This window comes from Seriola lalandi, unplaced genomic scaffold (genome assembly GCF_002814215.2).
Source record: "Seriola lalandi dorsalis isolate HSWRI2012SDOR001 ecotype SW California unplaced genomic scaffold, Sedor1 jcf7180002054912, whole genome shotgun sequence".
In the NCBI taxonomy this organism is placed as follows: Eukaryota; Metazoa; Chordata; class Actinopteri; order Carangiformes; family Carangidae; genus Seriola; species Seriola lalandi.
The window spans coordinates 338,561-351,993 of record NW_019525464.1 but is presented as its reverse complement, the minus strand read 5'-3'; the positions used below and the strand labels follow the sequence as shown (position 1 = coordinate 351,993).

Here is a 13,433-nt window from a genome sequence, read left to right as displayed (position 1 = left end):
ATCAAAGCTCAGGCCTTGCTCGTCTTTTCAGTTTTAATTCACACACATGTACATAACACGCGCACACACACACACACACACACACACACACACACACACTGTCTTACCCATAGTACTCCATTTGCCCACATTTTCATTCGAGTGTTTGGTTGGTGTGAAGGAGACACATCAAAGCTCAGGCCTTGCTCGTCTTTTCAGTTTTAATTCACACACATGTACATAACACGCGCACACACACACACACACACACACACACACACACACACTGTCTTACCCATAGTACTCCATTTGCCCACATTTTCATTCGAGTGTTTGGTTGGTGTGAAGGAGACACATCAAAGCTCAGGCCTTGCTCGTCTTTTCAGTTTTAATTCACACACATGTACATAACACGCGCACACACACACACACACACACACACACACACACACACACACACACACACACACACACACACAGTGTCCTCTCAGAGGTGTGGTGGTTTGAACCAGTGGCGGGCAGATGAAAGCGTGAGCCCCTTTTTGCCCTGATGTCATCTCTCTTTCTCTCTCTCTCTCTGTTTCTCTATGTCTCTCTCCCTCTCTCTCTCCACCGTACACCCACCCTGGGGAGGTCAAAGTGACCCTCTCTCACTACAGAGAGCCGCAGTACAATCGGTAGACCTTTGAGCTACGTTTGAATTCCCATTCATCTTTCCCTCTGTCCCTCTTTCTCTTCGTCTCAGAGAGATCCATAAAAGATCAGAGATGAGAAGAGAAAGCAGTTGTTACTCTGCACTGATAATGGAGGAGCTAGTTAGCAGCAGAACATATTAATAGTTACTGTAAAAATTAAGAAAATAACATTCATGAGAGTTGTAGTACTTGTCTATTGGTTGAAAGTGGAAAAAGCAGTGGAAGAAAATCTTGAAATGGAGAAAAAAGTTATGTTTGTCTTTGGTACAAAGTGGTTGAGGAAGTGTTTTTACTTATTAATAATAATAATAATAATAATAATAAATAATTTCAATATAAAAACAACCATGGTCCAGTCACTATTTGCATTTAAACTATCTTACGCAGTCAGTCTGTACATTAGATGTGATATCATCAATTTCTGAATGTGAGTCTTTGGTCGCTACAGTGACTCGGTATCGGAAAGTGATGAGACAGTCAGGCCTGTCTGGGGCTAGTTGGTTAGAAATCTAACTGCAGTAATAAAAAGAAGTGATAGAAAGTGATAGCAAAACATTAACATAACAACTGTTACTGGTTTATATAGCTAAAGACTGTAAAACACCAAACGCTTGTTGTAAATAACATTAACATTATTTTTATCGGAGGTTCAGGTCATAGTTTTCACCGTTTTTTCTTTTCTCTCCTCTCCTATCGAGCCTCTTGATACTGAGAGGCAACTTTTTCATTCAGTATTTGTGTATTCAAACTTTATTCTATAGTGCCATACTGTAAATGACTCAACCCTCATACACCTTCTGCTCTGACACAGTCCGATATCAGCACACTCCCGTCTCGGTCGGCACTGTGTAGTCACTGTGGTCGTCCTGGCCAGGTCCACACCAAACATGCTGGACTCCATCGGATCCAAACAAATTTATTTTGGTTTCATCTGACCAAAGAATGTGCTGCCAATATTCATCAGGCTTCTTTTCATTTCTTTGGCAACGTTGGCATCTTGCAGTTTTATGCAGTTTTTTCAGCAATGGTTTTCTTCTGGCAATAACATGCAAAGCAATCTAAAGCTTACCTCATTTCACCTCATTTTTATCCTTAGAGCAATTTAAACTGTCTTATCACTTCCAGCTGTTCTTGTTTTAGTTGATTCATCTGTTTTAAATTTAAGTTGCTTTATTTGCTCTTAAGGTTTTATTATTTTACTAATTTGCCTTTTTTATTACTTTTACTTTATATCACCATTATTATATTTATTTTTTACTCAGCTATATTGTAAAAGAGGTCTCTACCCCATTGTCTTTTCAAGTTGAAAGATGAATGAACTTACATTTTCTTTTTATACAGCCTTTCTTACAGTATATACTGTATTCACAACAGTAAATCACCTAATCGGCTTAATAAAGCATACAATATTAGTTGTGTTTGGGAAAAAATATTGTATTTTTTTATTCACACAACAGAACATCACAATCTGTTCTTATAAATGGCCCCTCTGCTCGTTGGTGAGAGTTCTCGCTGTTTTCAGGTTGTTTCGTTGCTTGTTGTTTCGGTCCGCGTCAGATTCATATGCTTGGTGTTATTTCTTCTTCCATAGTCCCACATTATCTGTTCAGACTTTACTGTGCAGAGTACATTATACACTGCCCCTGCTGTGGTAGAAGTACTTTTGCCCCCATGTGTGTGTATGTATGTGTGTGGGTGTGTTCTCTTCTTGTCCTCATGATATAGAATTTGAGGTTAAAGTTGTTTAAAGTTTGGTTTGCGAGTGTTTTCAGGCTACATACGTATGTGTCTTTGTACCTCTGGTCCAAACAGCAACACACCAAATTTAAGGCCACAGTTGGCCTGAACGCCTGCCTGGTGGTCAGCTGTTTCCGCGAAGTGACACAGTGTTTCTCTGACTGTTGACCGTCCCCTCTGCCTGCTGGCTCCCAACCAGTGGACTGTGGTTTTTTTGAAAGCGCATCCACCCCAACAACAGCATGAGCTCACTTCTGTAATTAGCCTACCTAGATCTGAGTTACACACATGTATTCGATCAATGGATGGTCTGGAGATGGACTCGCATTGTGATCAGAAGTGTCACCGGTGTAAATGCTGTTTGTAGAGTTTAGGCACATTCTTAAGAAAAACGGTTTAAGTTAAATAGCCACCTAACTGAAGAAGCCTCATGGCAAAGGCAAAAATAAGCAGAGCTCAGACAGCAGCAGAGCTCTGCAAGAGTCTTGAGGAACCAATATGACGTGCAACACGAGTGTCATGTGACTGACGGGTTACTGAGTTAGCACAAGTGCTGACAAACCTTCTGAACTATAATTAATATTAGCTTTTGTTAGGAAGTGCTACCGAGAAGAAGCTTACAGGTGTGTTCGGCTCTTTCCACCTGTCTCTCATGATCCTCGCCCTGCACACCGCAGCCGTCTCTCAGGTGCAGACAGTAGCTTCCCCTGATCTGAGGTCACCAGATCACACCGTGGGCAAACTTGAGATGAAGATAACGCTTATTAATCCCAGGTGTAAATATGAAGCCGGACAGACAGAATGCCGACACTCATATATAAATAGTCTTCTTGTTTAATATACAAGAAGACAATTAATGTGCATTGTGTTTGTTCTGTTTTGACAGCAACGTCCGTCCACCCAATGCATTGCTGGAGTATTTTGGAGTTGTGCGCGCTGCTGCTGTCTACTGTAAATATAAAGCCACATGATCTAGTGTCAACACGAGCGGGACATTTTACTCTTAAAAAATAAACTTCAATTCACTGTGGTGGATTAAATAATGTAATGTAGAGACTAAAGTGACACTGTTTTGAAATGATCTCAAACATAGTTCAATTCATCGTTCAGTTTATTTGCGGCTGCCAAACAAGTTTTTTTCTTTCTCTTGGTCAGATAAAGCAGGATTCCTGATAAGACCGTTCTGTCTTTCAGACGTCAGATTCTTGTCTATGACAGAAAAGTAGGTGGACTAACTTCCCTTTATTGTCGGTCTTTATCTGTCCTGGTTTGAGCTCACGCTTCTTCTCTTTCATTCAATTCATTTCCTCCTCTGATCCCTCGATAGTCTCCTTCTTTTTTTTTCTATTTCCCCTTTTTCAGTCTGTTTTGTTTCTTGTGTTGAAGCACCACTGACAAACAGGCTGACACACGTCCCTCTTCCTCTGTCCTTCTTCTTTTCTGTTTCCTATATCTTTCCATGCCTCTGTTTTCGAATACCAAGATAAAAATCTCCCGTTTCTTTTCTTCTCTTCCTCTCTTCTCTTGCTGTTTTCCTCTCCAGGCCTCGCGTCCTCTCAGATTGCGTGGATAAGGGACACCTGTCACAGTGCAGTGGCATTCATCTATTGGTGTGTGTGTGTGAGATGATAGACCAGGTCCGGGTGTTTGGGTGAAGAATGAACTTTAAAGAGTCTGTCAGACAAAGCAGACAGAGGGGCAGTGATCAGGTTGAATAGAGCAGAGGATTTGTTGATTTTCTTTTCTTTTTTAGGTTCTACAAAACACTTTGGTTTTGAAGTCTGCTGTTGTGACTACTACAAGAACCAAATCTCTGTTATCTAAGAGATTACTTCAGATGAATTTGGCAGGTAGATTCTGGCAGACGTGGGTATTAATATTAGAGAATGCTACGGTGGCCCTGAGAGCTCAACGCGCTGCAACGTAAGAAAGCACATGCAAAAAGACAAAAAAAAAACAAAAAAATTATACAGAAATCATTTTTGTCAGTTTGACAACATGTTCTGCAAATACTCACAACACAACTTAACTTCAGTGGACACAAAATAGTGATGGGGGGGGGGGCCTGGTGAGCACGCCACATACCATGAAGGTGTAATCCGTACCTGAGGCCCTTTGTTGCATATCATCCTCTCTTTATCTCTCACTCTCTCATTATCACTATCGGAATAAAGCAAAAAACAACTTAAAAAAAAAAAGAATTGATGAACTCAGCTGGGATGAACTTGTATGGATGTATTATGATACATTCATGCACACTTGTTGTTCAGTGCTTTTAATTTCAGTCACAAAGTATTGAACGAGTGCATCCCAGCCGGGTTCATCACTTTTTAGTTTCCCCTGGAACCACTTCCGTTGCGTTGTGAGTATTTGCAGCACATGTTGTCAAATTGCTGATTTGTTTGTGTTTTGTCTATTTGCATGTGTTTTCTGAAGTTGCAGTGCGTTGAGCTCTCAGGGCCACTGTAGGATGCATCAAGTATCAACTGTCAAATGTAAAATATTGTACACAGTTTTGGGCATCATCAAAAATATTGTTATATATTATTATTATTATTATTATTATTATATATTATTATACTGAAGGACATACATGTGAGTTGACAGAATAAAATCAGATCAGCTTCTCCTTCTAAAAAACAAAAGTTATGTTATTGCTTTTTTGTGCATCTCCAGCAAATGACACATCATGATAAAATTGCTCATTGTGGAATTGGTCATTATAGTCTAACATAACAAGAATCATGCAGGAACTCCACAAGAACACCACATCTCGTTCTGTGAATACAGATCTGAGATGTAAAGATATATCATTTACTTGTACCACAACTTTAACCCCAACAATATGGCATGCCAAAACTTTAAGACTTAAATATAGTTTTAGTCACCAAATGTCTTTGGTGAATGAGTGACAAAAATGTTTATAGCGCTTCCTAAAGGTCAAACCCAAAGATGGGGTGAAAATCCAGCTGTTGTGAAGAGCGGCAAGATGCAGCAGCAGTTTAAATACAGTGATAATGCAGCATACTTCTCTGCTGAAAGAGTTGCACTTGCTTGTGTGTCTAGCTTGAGAGAGATGTTCAAACCCAGGTTACCTTTTCACCCCTATAATCCTTGTGTGCTGGATGCAGTGACTCCAAGGCTGCAAAGCCAGGAACCTGCCAGACAGTGTGCTGCCTTCAACAAACTCAACCCATGGTTAGGGCATGCTTGATTTTGTAGGCTGAGCAATAAGAGAATCCTTCTTAGAGTAACTTAGGTAAGTTTTTCTAGAACAGTAAATAGAGAGTAGAACATAGAAAGTTCCCAACACAAAAAAAAGAAAGGTGTCAGTGTCACTCATCTGTGATGAATGTGGAGCTTACTGACCGATGTGCATGTTTTCTGTCCAAACTGTAAAACTTGAAATTAGGTTGTAAGTTATACCCTTGATTAGAATAAACGCCTCCATCTAAGAATTTATCAGCAGTTCAATAAAATCAGCTGTTAACACTCTGTTAACACCGTTTAAACTTAGACTATCTTGTTTATTATCTACAGGTTTATTCAGCTGGATTAGTTTGGTATTTAGTGAGGGGCAATAAACTGACACATATTAACACCAAGTTATTTCGTCCACAACCTTTGTGTTCTGCTGCAACAGACTGTTGACACCAAAAGCTGACTTGTGCAACACTTGGGGCTAATTAGCCAGTTGGAACCCATAAATGGACATAAAATGTTTTATATATGGATCTCTTTATTGAAGCCATGGTTTGATTACCTGCAGCGTGTGCCATAACTCTGAGATAACATGCACTTGCTCCACATTATAATGGAAGATTGTTATGTTGGTTTGAATCCCACTTTTCACACTTTGTTAAAAGTGGTTTAAGTGGATTCCTCATGATTACAGAGACTTTCAGGCACCCTAGAGCATCATTAAGTACCTTAAATGTGTTATTAAGATGTAAACACAGACACACACACACACACACACACACTCTAACCCAATGACTCTCTCATTCCCTCAGGTTGTCAGCGTCCAGTCGGTCTGTCCAGAGGAAAGGCAAAGGTCTGCTACTACAGTGGCTGGTATTACTGCCAGAGCTGCCATCAGGACAACTCCTTCCTCATCCCAGCTCGCCTGCTGCACAACTGGGACACCAGCAAGCACAAGGTGGGAAAGCACACACACAACTATATGAAAATATACATCATGGCAATACACTTGCTGTACCAGATTTAAAAGTATGCAGTTTCTTTTTCTGAGTGACTTGAATGGCAGATCCACTGTTTTCCAGTAAGTGACAGTTTTCCGGGATGTTCAAGTCCTCATATCATTTGGTCCTCAAGAAAGTCCATCTATATCCCACTTTACACTCTTCAAATAAAATTTTTATGTAAATGTGAAATATTTGTTTTTATTTCAAATAAAATTGCCAGTGATGTGAGATGATTTCAAAACGTTTCCTGAACAAATCACCTGAGGAATTTTCTAAGATCGTGCTCATTTTAGCCCAGTGTGAAACGAGACTAGGTCAAAACCTAATACATGGCTGGCTGGCGTATGGTCAATGTGCGAAATGTGGAACAGCTGTAAACAACTGATGTCATCCTGCACCTCACGAGCAGCAGGGAAAGCTCATTAATTAACACTTTACATTTGTCTTGTTTAATTCATGCAAAACCAGAGGCTTTTGTATGGGCTCTTAGCCCCACACCATCCATTACAATAAAACATACAGCTTGTCTGGTATTATCTCTAATGTATCCGTTGCCCTTGGCGCAGTGACCCTGATGTAGACTCTGATGTGCTCCTGCAGGTGTCTAAACAGGCCAAAGAATTCCTGGAGTTTGTGTATGAGGAGCCTCTGCTCGACGTCCAGCAGCTCAACCCTTGTCTGTATGAGCACTGTGAGCCTCTCAGCACTGTGCTACGTCTCCGCCAGCAGCTACAGTCACTGCGGGCCTACCTGTTCAGCTGCCGAGCAACTGTTGCCGAGGACCTCCGACGAAGGTATGCTGGTTGTGAAGTCAGTTTTGATGGGTTGGTGTATTTCTGCATCACTTTTCAAAAGAAACTTGTAAAGTACTTCTTAATTTTGAACGCTGGTTCCTAACGATCCGTCATCAACCATCAACCATCATCATATCTTGTTGTGAGAAGTTCAACCTTCATTCCTAACTGTAGCTCTTGTTACCTGCACACAGGGTTGTGGGGAACTAAATGATTATTATAAAAGGGACAAAATGACTGGATCAATAATCATGTTTGTGTCATTGTATGGCAGTATTGTTCACATGGGAAATGTTGTCAGATAAGACTACTAAATACCCTGAAGTGACCACAACATGGTGTGATTAAAGGGCCATGGTTGGATGCGATAAGGAACATGTTCAAGGCCAGTTTGATCTTGTATGATCCCACATTTAAAGGGCCAGTTTGCAGAAATCACACAAAAAACGAGACATGGCGATCTGCATGGTTAGATAGCTAAAAAAATCAATTTGCATTTTGGATGAATTGACCCTTTTTTAAAAACAAAACAATGGGCTGTAGAGTCATTTTTTTACACACAGGAGACATCAGCTATTATTTTTATGTTTAAAATAAACAGTCTCTGTCATCAGTCACACTGACGGATGAACTTAAATATTTGTTATATTGCTCTGTTGACGAGCAGACACTTGATTACACAGACTGTTAACATTTCCTCGTATGATCCGTGCATGTGTGTTTATGTGTGTATGTCGAGTGCATGTGTGTATATTGCCATAACTTTTATCTGCTTGCATTCCTACACACATAAAAGATGTGTGCCTGTGTGTATATGTTCATGCGTGTGATGGTCCGGGGGGGGGGGGACTGTTTATCTGAGTGGAGTCCCACACTGAAAGCCTTGTCTGTGAGCTGATGGATGCTCCTTGCCCTGGTCCAGGTCACTAATACACTCTGATCTGATGGGCCATGTCTGAAGGAGAATCATCCACCTCAGCAAACAGACTGGAATCTAATTAATATTCTATGATGGTCATTTACAAAAAAAAACCTATCTTCTAACATACCATCATACTCTTTCTCTGTTATTTGTGCTTTGAGTTTATTTTTGATACACTTCACAGTTATAATATACAGGTTAAGATGTTATCATTTCACTAATTTGACAAGGAAAGTATACATATGAGACAAAAGACAAAATGGCAAGGACTACAGATGTCCGATGCTAGCCATGCTAGTGTTAGCCTAACTATCTTTGGTAGGTAATGGCAAAAAAAAGACATTAAAGGAAGTGTTGGAGAGGAGTGTGCTTTACAAGCCAAGTATGTCTACAGTATAATTCAGACCTGAGTTTCCTACCACTCACCACTCTCAATTATTTAACAGCTGACACTAGAAGATGGCTACAAAAAATGCTAAAAATATATATTTTCTCAGGCTTGGCTAGTAGCTTCAAACCCAAACTACTGTTAATTTTATCAGCCTTTTAAAAAAAAAAAAAAAAAAACCCATATTAGTCGTCCCCTGTTGCAAAGCAAAGCAGGGCAGCATCGTGGCGTTCTGTGTTTACTTCTGTCCCATTAGCTCGTGCCGGCTAGTGCCCCGCCACTTCCAAACACTGCAGGATTGATGAGGGCCATGGCGCTAAAACCTTCCCCTAGTCATCAGTCTACTTCAGGGGGAATCTGAAAAGAGATGTCTGTTGCGTACAGGCGGAGAGCTGTGGACACACAGTCGCACACAAAACCACATGAGGCACCAAAGGCTGTAAGTTAGAGAGCGCTGTGTTTATGGCCTCGTGCAGCAGTTCTCAAACACTATCAGAGGTTTACATCTTTGATAACGTGTCGCAAAGGATCTTTGACACAGGGTGCAGACTAAAAGCTGTTTTCTGTTGTTTTATGGCAGCGTTCAATGAAGGTGTTTGTGTCGAACGAGGCCGTCCTGATATCCATATCTTTATGACCGGAGCTCATATGCTTGGAAAATACAACAAGATTATCAACACTCTGTTTGTGGTCAGGCTCAAATTGTTAACTTGACCTTTTGCTAAGCCCTTGTTGCCACACCTGTCAAACTGTAGCATGGTACATAATGTTTACAATGATAACAGTGGCAGTTTTGCTGCTACAAATACATTTTCGAAACAGTGGGTTCTTGATTTAAGACAGAAGCGGCTTTTTATTTCTAGTCAGCAACCATGAATTTTGTTGGCTCAAATTACAATTGTATCAGCTTTAGTAGGCTAGCTAATAAAGCTAATTGTAGCTATATGGGTCGGTTAAAACATGTTTTCTGAATTCTTGTTGCTAGCTGGCTTGTTCAGTCAGAACAAACTCTGTAAGACGATCTTAAATATGCACTTGATGGCTACCTACATGATATCATGCTATCATTGCCACATGATTTCATGTGGATGTTAGGTTGTTATTGTGTCTTTTTGTAAATTTTATTTCATGAACTCAGGGACATTATTCTTGCTTTTTTGGTGGAATTGAATTTGTATTGAGATGTGTATGTATCTCATTCATACATCTGAGGAAATCTTATTTTGGCTTCTTTGCAGAATAATTGTGAGCAAAACTAGTACAATCTGTGGCATAGTACTAAATGTATGGTGCATTATGGTGCTATTTAGAGCTCTTAAGTCCTTGGACTCTCTGGTCTTCGCTAGAGTGTACTCAGTGGTTCCCAGTGTGCCCTAGATGGTTGCTTGTGTTTATCCGGAGGTCATCTTGCAGTGGTAGGAGCAGGAGTAGCAGCAGTAGTAGTGGTGGTAAAAGAACAAGAAATTGACGTTGTGTGGCAGATCACTGCTGTACTTTCTGGTTCAAAAACGTGGTCCTTATCCACCTTGTGTATGTAAATGAGGGCTGACAGGTCATTAAAACATTAACGCCCCAAAAACGCAGCTTCTAAAAAGTTGTAATCGACACTTTTCTGACACTGTATCAACATATATACGTTTGAAAAAGATAAGATTTATTGCAGAGATATTTTTGGGGTTTGCATTAGATTGTAATGTGTTAGTTTGTCCATCCCCTGTACACACACATTTGCAGGACTTCCTATATCTATGTGTACACACACACACACACACACACACACACACACACACACACACACACACACACACACTGAATCAGGTCTAACCCTCCTTCAGTAAATGATCATAATCTCTGAGTGATAACAGAATTTTAATGAAAGGTGTGTCTCCTGGAGAAAGAAGCATTGGGGATTATGAAATAAAATATGGAATTAAATACTATCAGGTCATATACAAATATTGTCAGTTGTCGACATGTGTGTGCGTTTGCATACATGCATGGACCTGTGTGTCTTCTGTTTGTAATCTAATCCTAAATTGTGTTGTTTCTCAAGTGCTTTTATCAAGATCAGCACACACTTTAAAGGTGTGTTCATCTGGGTACTGACTACACAATCAACAAGGAGTCTGTGCGTGTGTGTGAGTGTGCGTGTGTGTGCGAGCTTGATTATTGGACCCGAGTGTGTGTCACCTTATGAATGCTGATGTGGTAACCATTGGTAACGTGCCAAACAGAGTAGTTTATCAGCGGTGCTTATCACCATAAGGCGTCTGGATCACACACACACACATACACATATGAATACGGACACATACTTGTGATTTGGTGACACTCATCACAGCTTAGACAGGATTTAACATGGTGCCATCCATCTTACAGTGGTCTGAGAGGAGGCCACACACACACACACACACACACACACACACACACACACACACACACACACAACCACCAGAGCTCTCCTGTCTGTGTTTTGTCCCCTAACTTTAGACGATGGAAAGCTTCTGGCTCAAGATTAACATTATGACTTTGTTTAGCACAATGGACTGAAAGGCTGGTGGTTAAACATTAAATCAGTCTAATGCTCATTTATTGTAATGTGTGATTATATATTTGCAAGATTGAACCTATTATTTAAAACTGGCCAGCACTCTGGACATTAGGAGCCAGTTTCACTTCATATTAAAAATAAATAAATACAAATTTAAGCTTGAACTAATGTTTGTTTCAGTTTCATTTGTGTGTAATCAGAGTCAGAACTAAACTAGACACTTTAGTCATGAGATTAAACATCTGCTGCTGTTTCCTGATGTTCCAGGCAGCAAACAGGGACTCAGTGGCAATCTCAGGCTCCCACGTAGTGTGTGTAAAAGATATATGTGGTTTTTGTGATGGTGCAAGATACACATGTGTCCGTTCCACAGTAACATATGTCTACAATCAATGTGCAAAAAGAGAAATAAAGGAGAAATGCTTAACGAGAATATAATGGTGATGTTTCTCTTATGTGTGACCACAGTTAACTATCTTTGATTAAAAGTGAATCTCATCACACCGGCTTCTCAGAGACAGATGCATTAAAACTTTTTTCTTATGTGTCTTTTCACAGGATCTTACCCAGGGAATACCTGCTACAACATATTCACCTATACTCCATGGCAGACCTGCAACAGGTACACACACACACACACACACACACACACACACACACACACACATCCTGACTTGCTTTCATGTATACAGTACATACACTAATACCATTAATACTGACTTTGGATGGCTGTTTCGCTGGTTGGAGAAACAATCACAGTCTTTGTGATACTGAAATTGGCAACATCTCAAACATAGTGGCAGTTACTAGTTCAGCTAGCTGCCTTGCAAGTGTTCGCCAGCCATAAGGCACCATTGTTGTCCGAAAACTATTAAAAAGTCATCAATGAGCCACACCGTTGCACTGGGTGACATGTTCCCTCATCACTATGAACACACACATTGTAGTTTACTGTGACTCAGTTGCACATACACTGTCCTGCTGCCGGAAATACTCACAAGAGCACCAAATGTATATTAATCCTCTGCTGAAAATAGTCCCCACCAAATGCACTAATCTGCCCTACAACAGCAACTACAGAGACAAAGGGGTCTGAAGATTAAAGAATTTAACATTCAATGGTAAGGTGTCAAAAAGTCAGATTCCTTCTTTGTTTGTTTGTCTACCAGTCTAGAAAAAACCTGTCTCGTCACTTTCTGATAGCGACTCACCGTAGCCTCCAATCTGCCCTGAAGACGTAGCGCTGCTCATCGGACGTATTATAACCTCTTGTCTTGTAAACGCGATGATGGCTGAAGCTCTTATCAAGCGTCAAATCACCACCAGCTGCTCCTGGAAAGAAACCATGTTCAGCAGCAGAGAAAACTTACAAATAGTCCCTTTTAAGGTTTTTTCCCCTTCAGTAGGAATAAATGGGCTAAAAGCCACAGAAGTGTAGTGAAGTAGCGGACCAACACATTGTTGTTTCTTCATTGTATTTCTTGACAAAAAGAAAACTATAGGATTATACTTGTTTTATCCTTTAAGTAAGCACAATATCTCCTTTGTTGTTTTGGCAAGTGTCCATGTCATAGCAGTGATAAGAGCGGTTAATACCCTCTAATAGTCCTATTTAAAACGGGGTTCGCTCTTTCAAGGGTCCTGATCCAGGAAAACAATGGTCTCAGTGGAAAGAATTCAGATCTGGCGTTGTGGAAACCTTTAACACTGCTTCGTCTATTATTTTCCAATATGAAGACACCTCATTGTGCGTTATGTTAATTAGCAGATATTCTTATCAAATTGCAAAAAACTGTCATCATATCTCTACCAGTTAATACAAGCTTAACGGCCCAAATCTGGTCTAATCTTAGTCATGAGTAGAAATGATTTGGCCGAATGTAAATGTATTCGCTTTCATACGAAAGTAGAGACATTTTTTTCAGCAGGGATCATAAAAAAAGGAAACACAACCTGGCCTTTCAGCGGTTCAGTATCTAGTCGTTGAACTGAGTTGGGGGGGGGGGGTCAGAGGAAAGCGACCACAAATGACTGAAAAGTTCTTTTGTTTGTCATTATGTTCATTATGTTGTACCCTGCCCCGTTTTTTTCTTTCACCCCTCTCTGACTAAGAGCTCGGCCACAGACTCTCACGGTGAAAGAGATTGGACACCCCCCACCCC

At 40.4% G+C, this 13,433-nt stretch overlaps 1 protein-coding gene across 1 annotated transcript in view; it reads left to right on the top strand.

Annotated features, from left to right (window-relative positions):
• The window catches only part of plekhm3 (pleckstrin homology domain containing M3), a 52,368-nt gene that overhangs the window by 13,062 nt on the left and 25,873 nt on the right, over positions 1 to 13,433 (top strand). Inside the window, exons 3-5 of the mRNA XM_023430819.2 lie at positions 6,425 to 6,570; positions 7,217 to 7,410; positions 11,830 to 11,893. Coding sequence (XP_023286587.1) covers positions 6,425 to 6,570; positions 7,217 to 7,410; positions 11,830 to 11,893 — 404 coding nt within the window. The remainder of the gene's footprint in view (positions 1 to 6,424; positions 6,571 to 7,216; positions 7,411 to 11,829; positions 11,894 to 13,433) is intronic.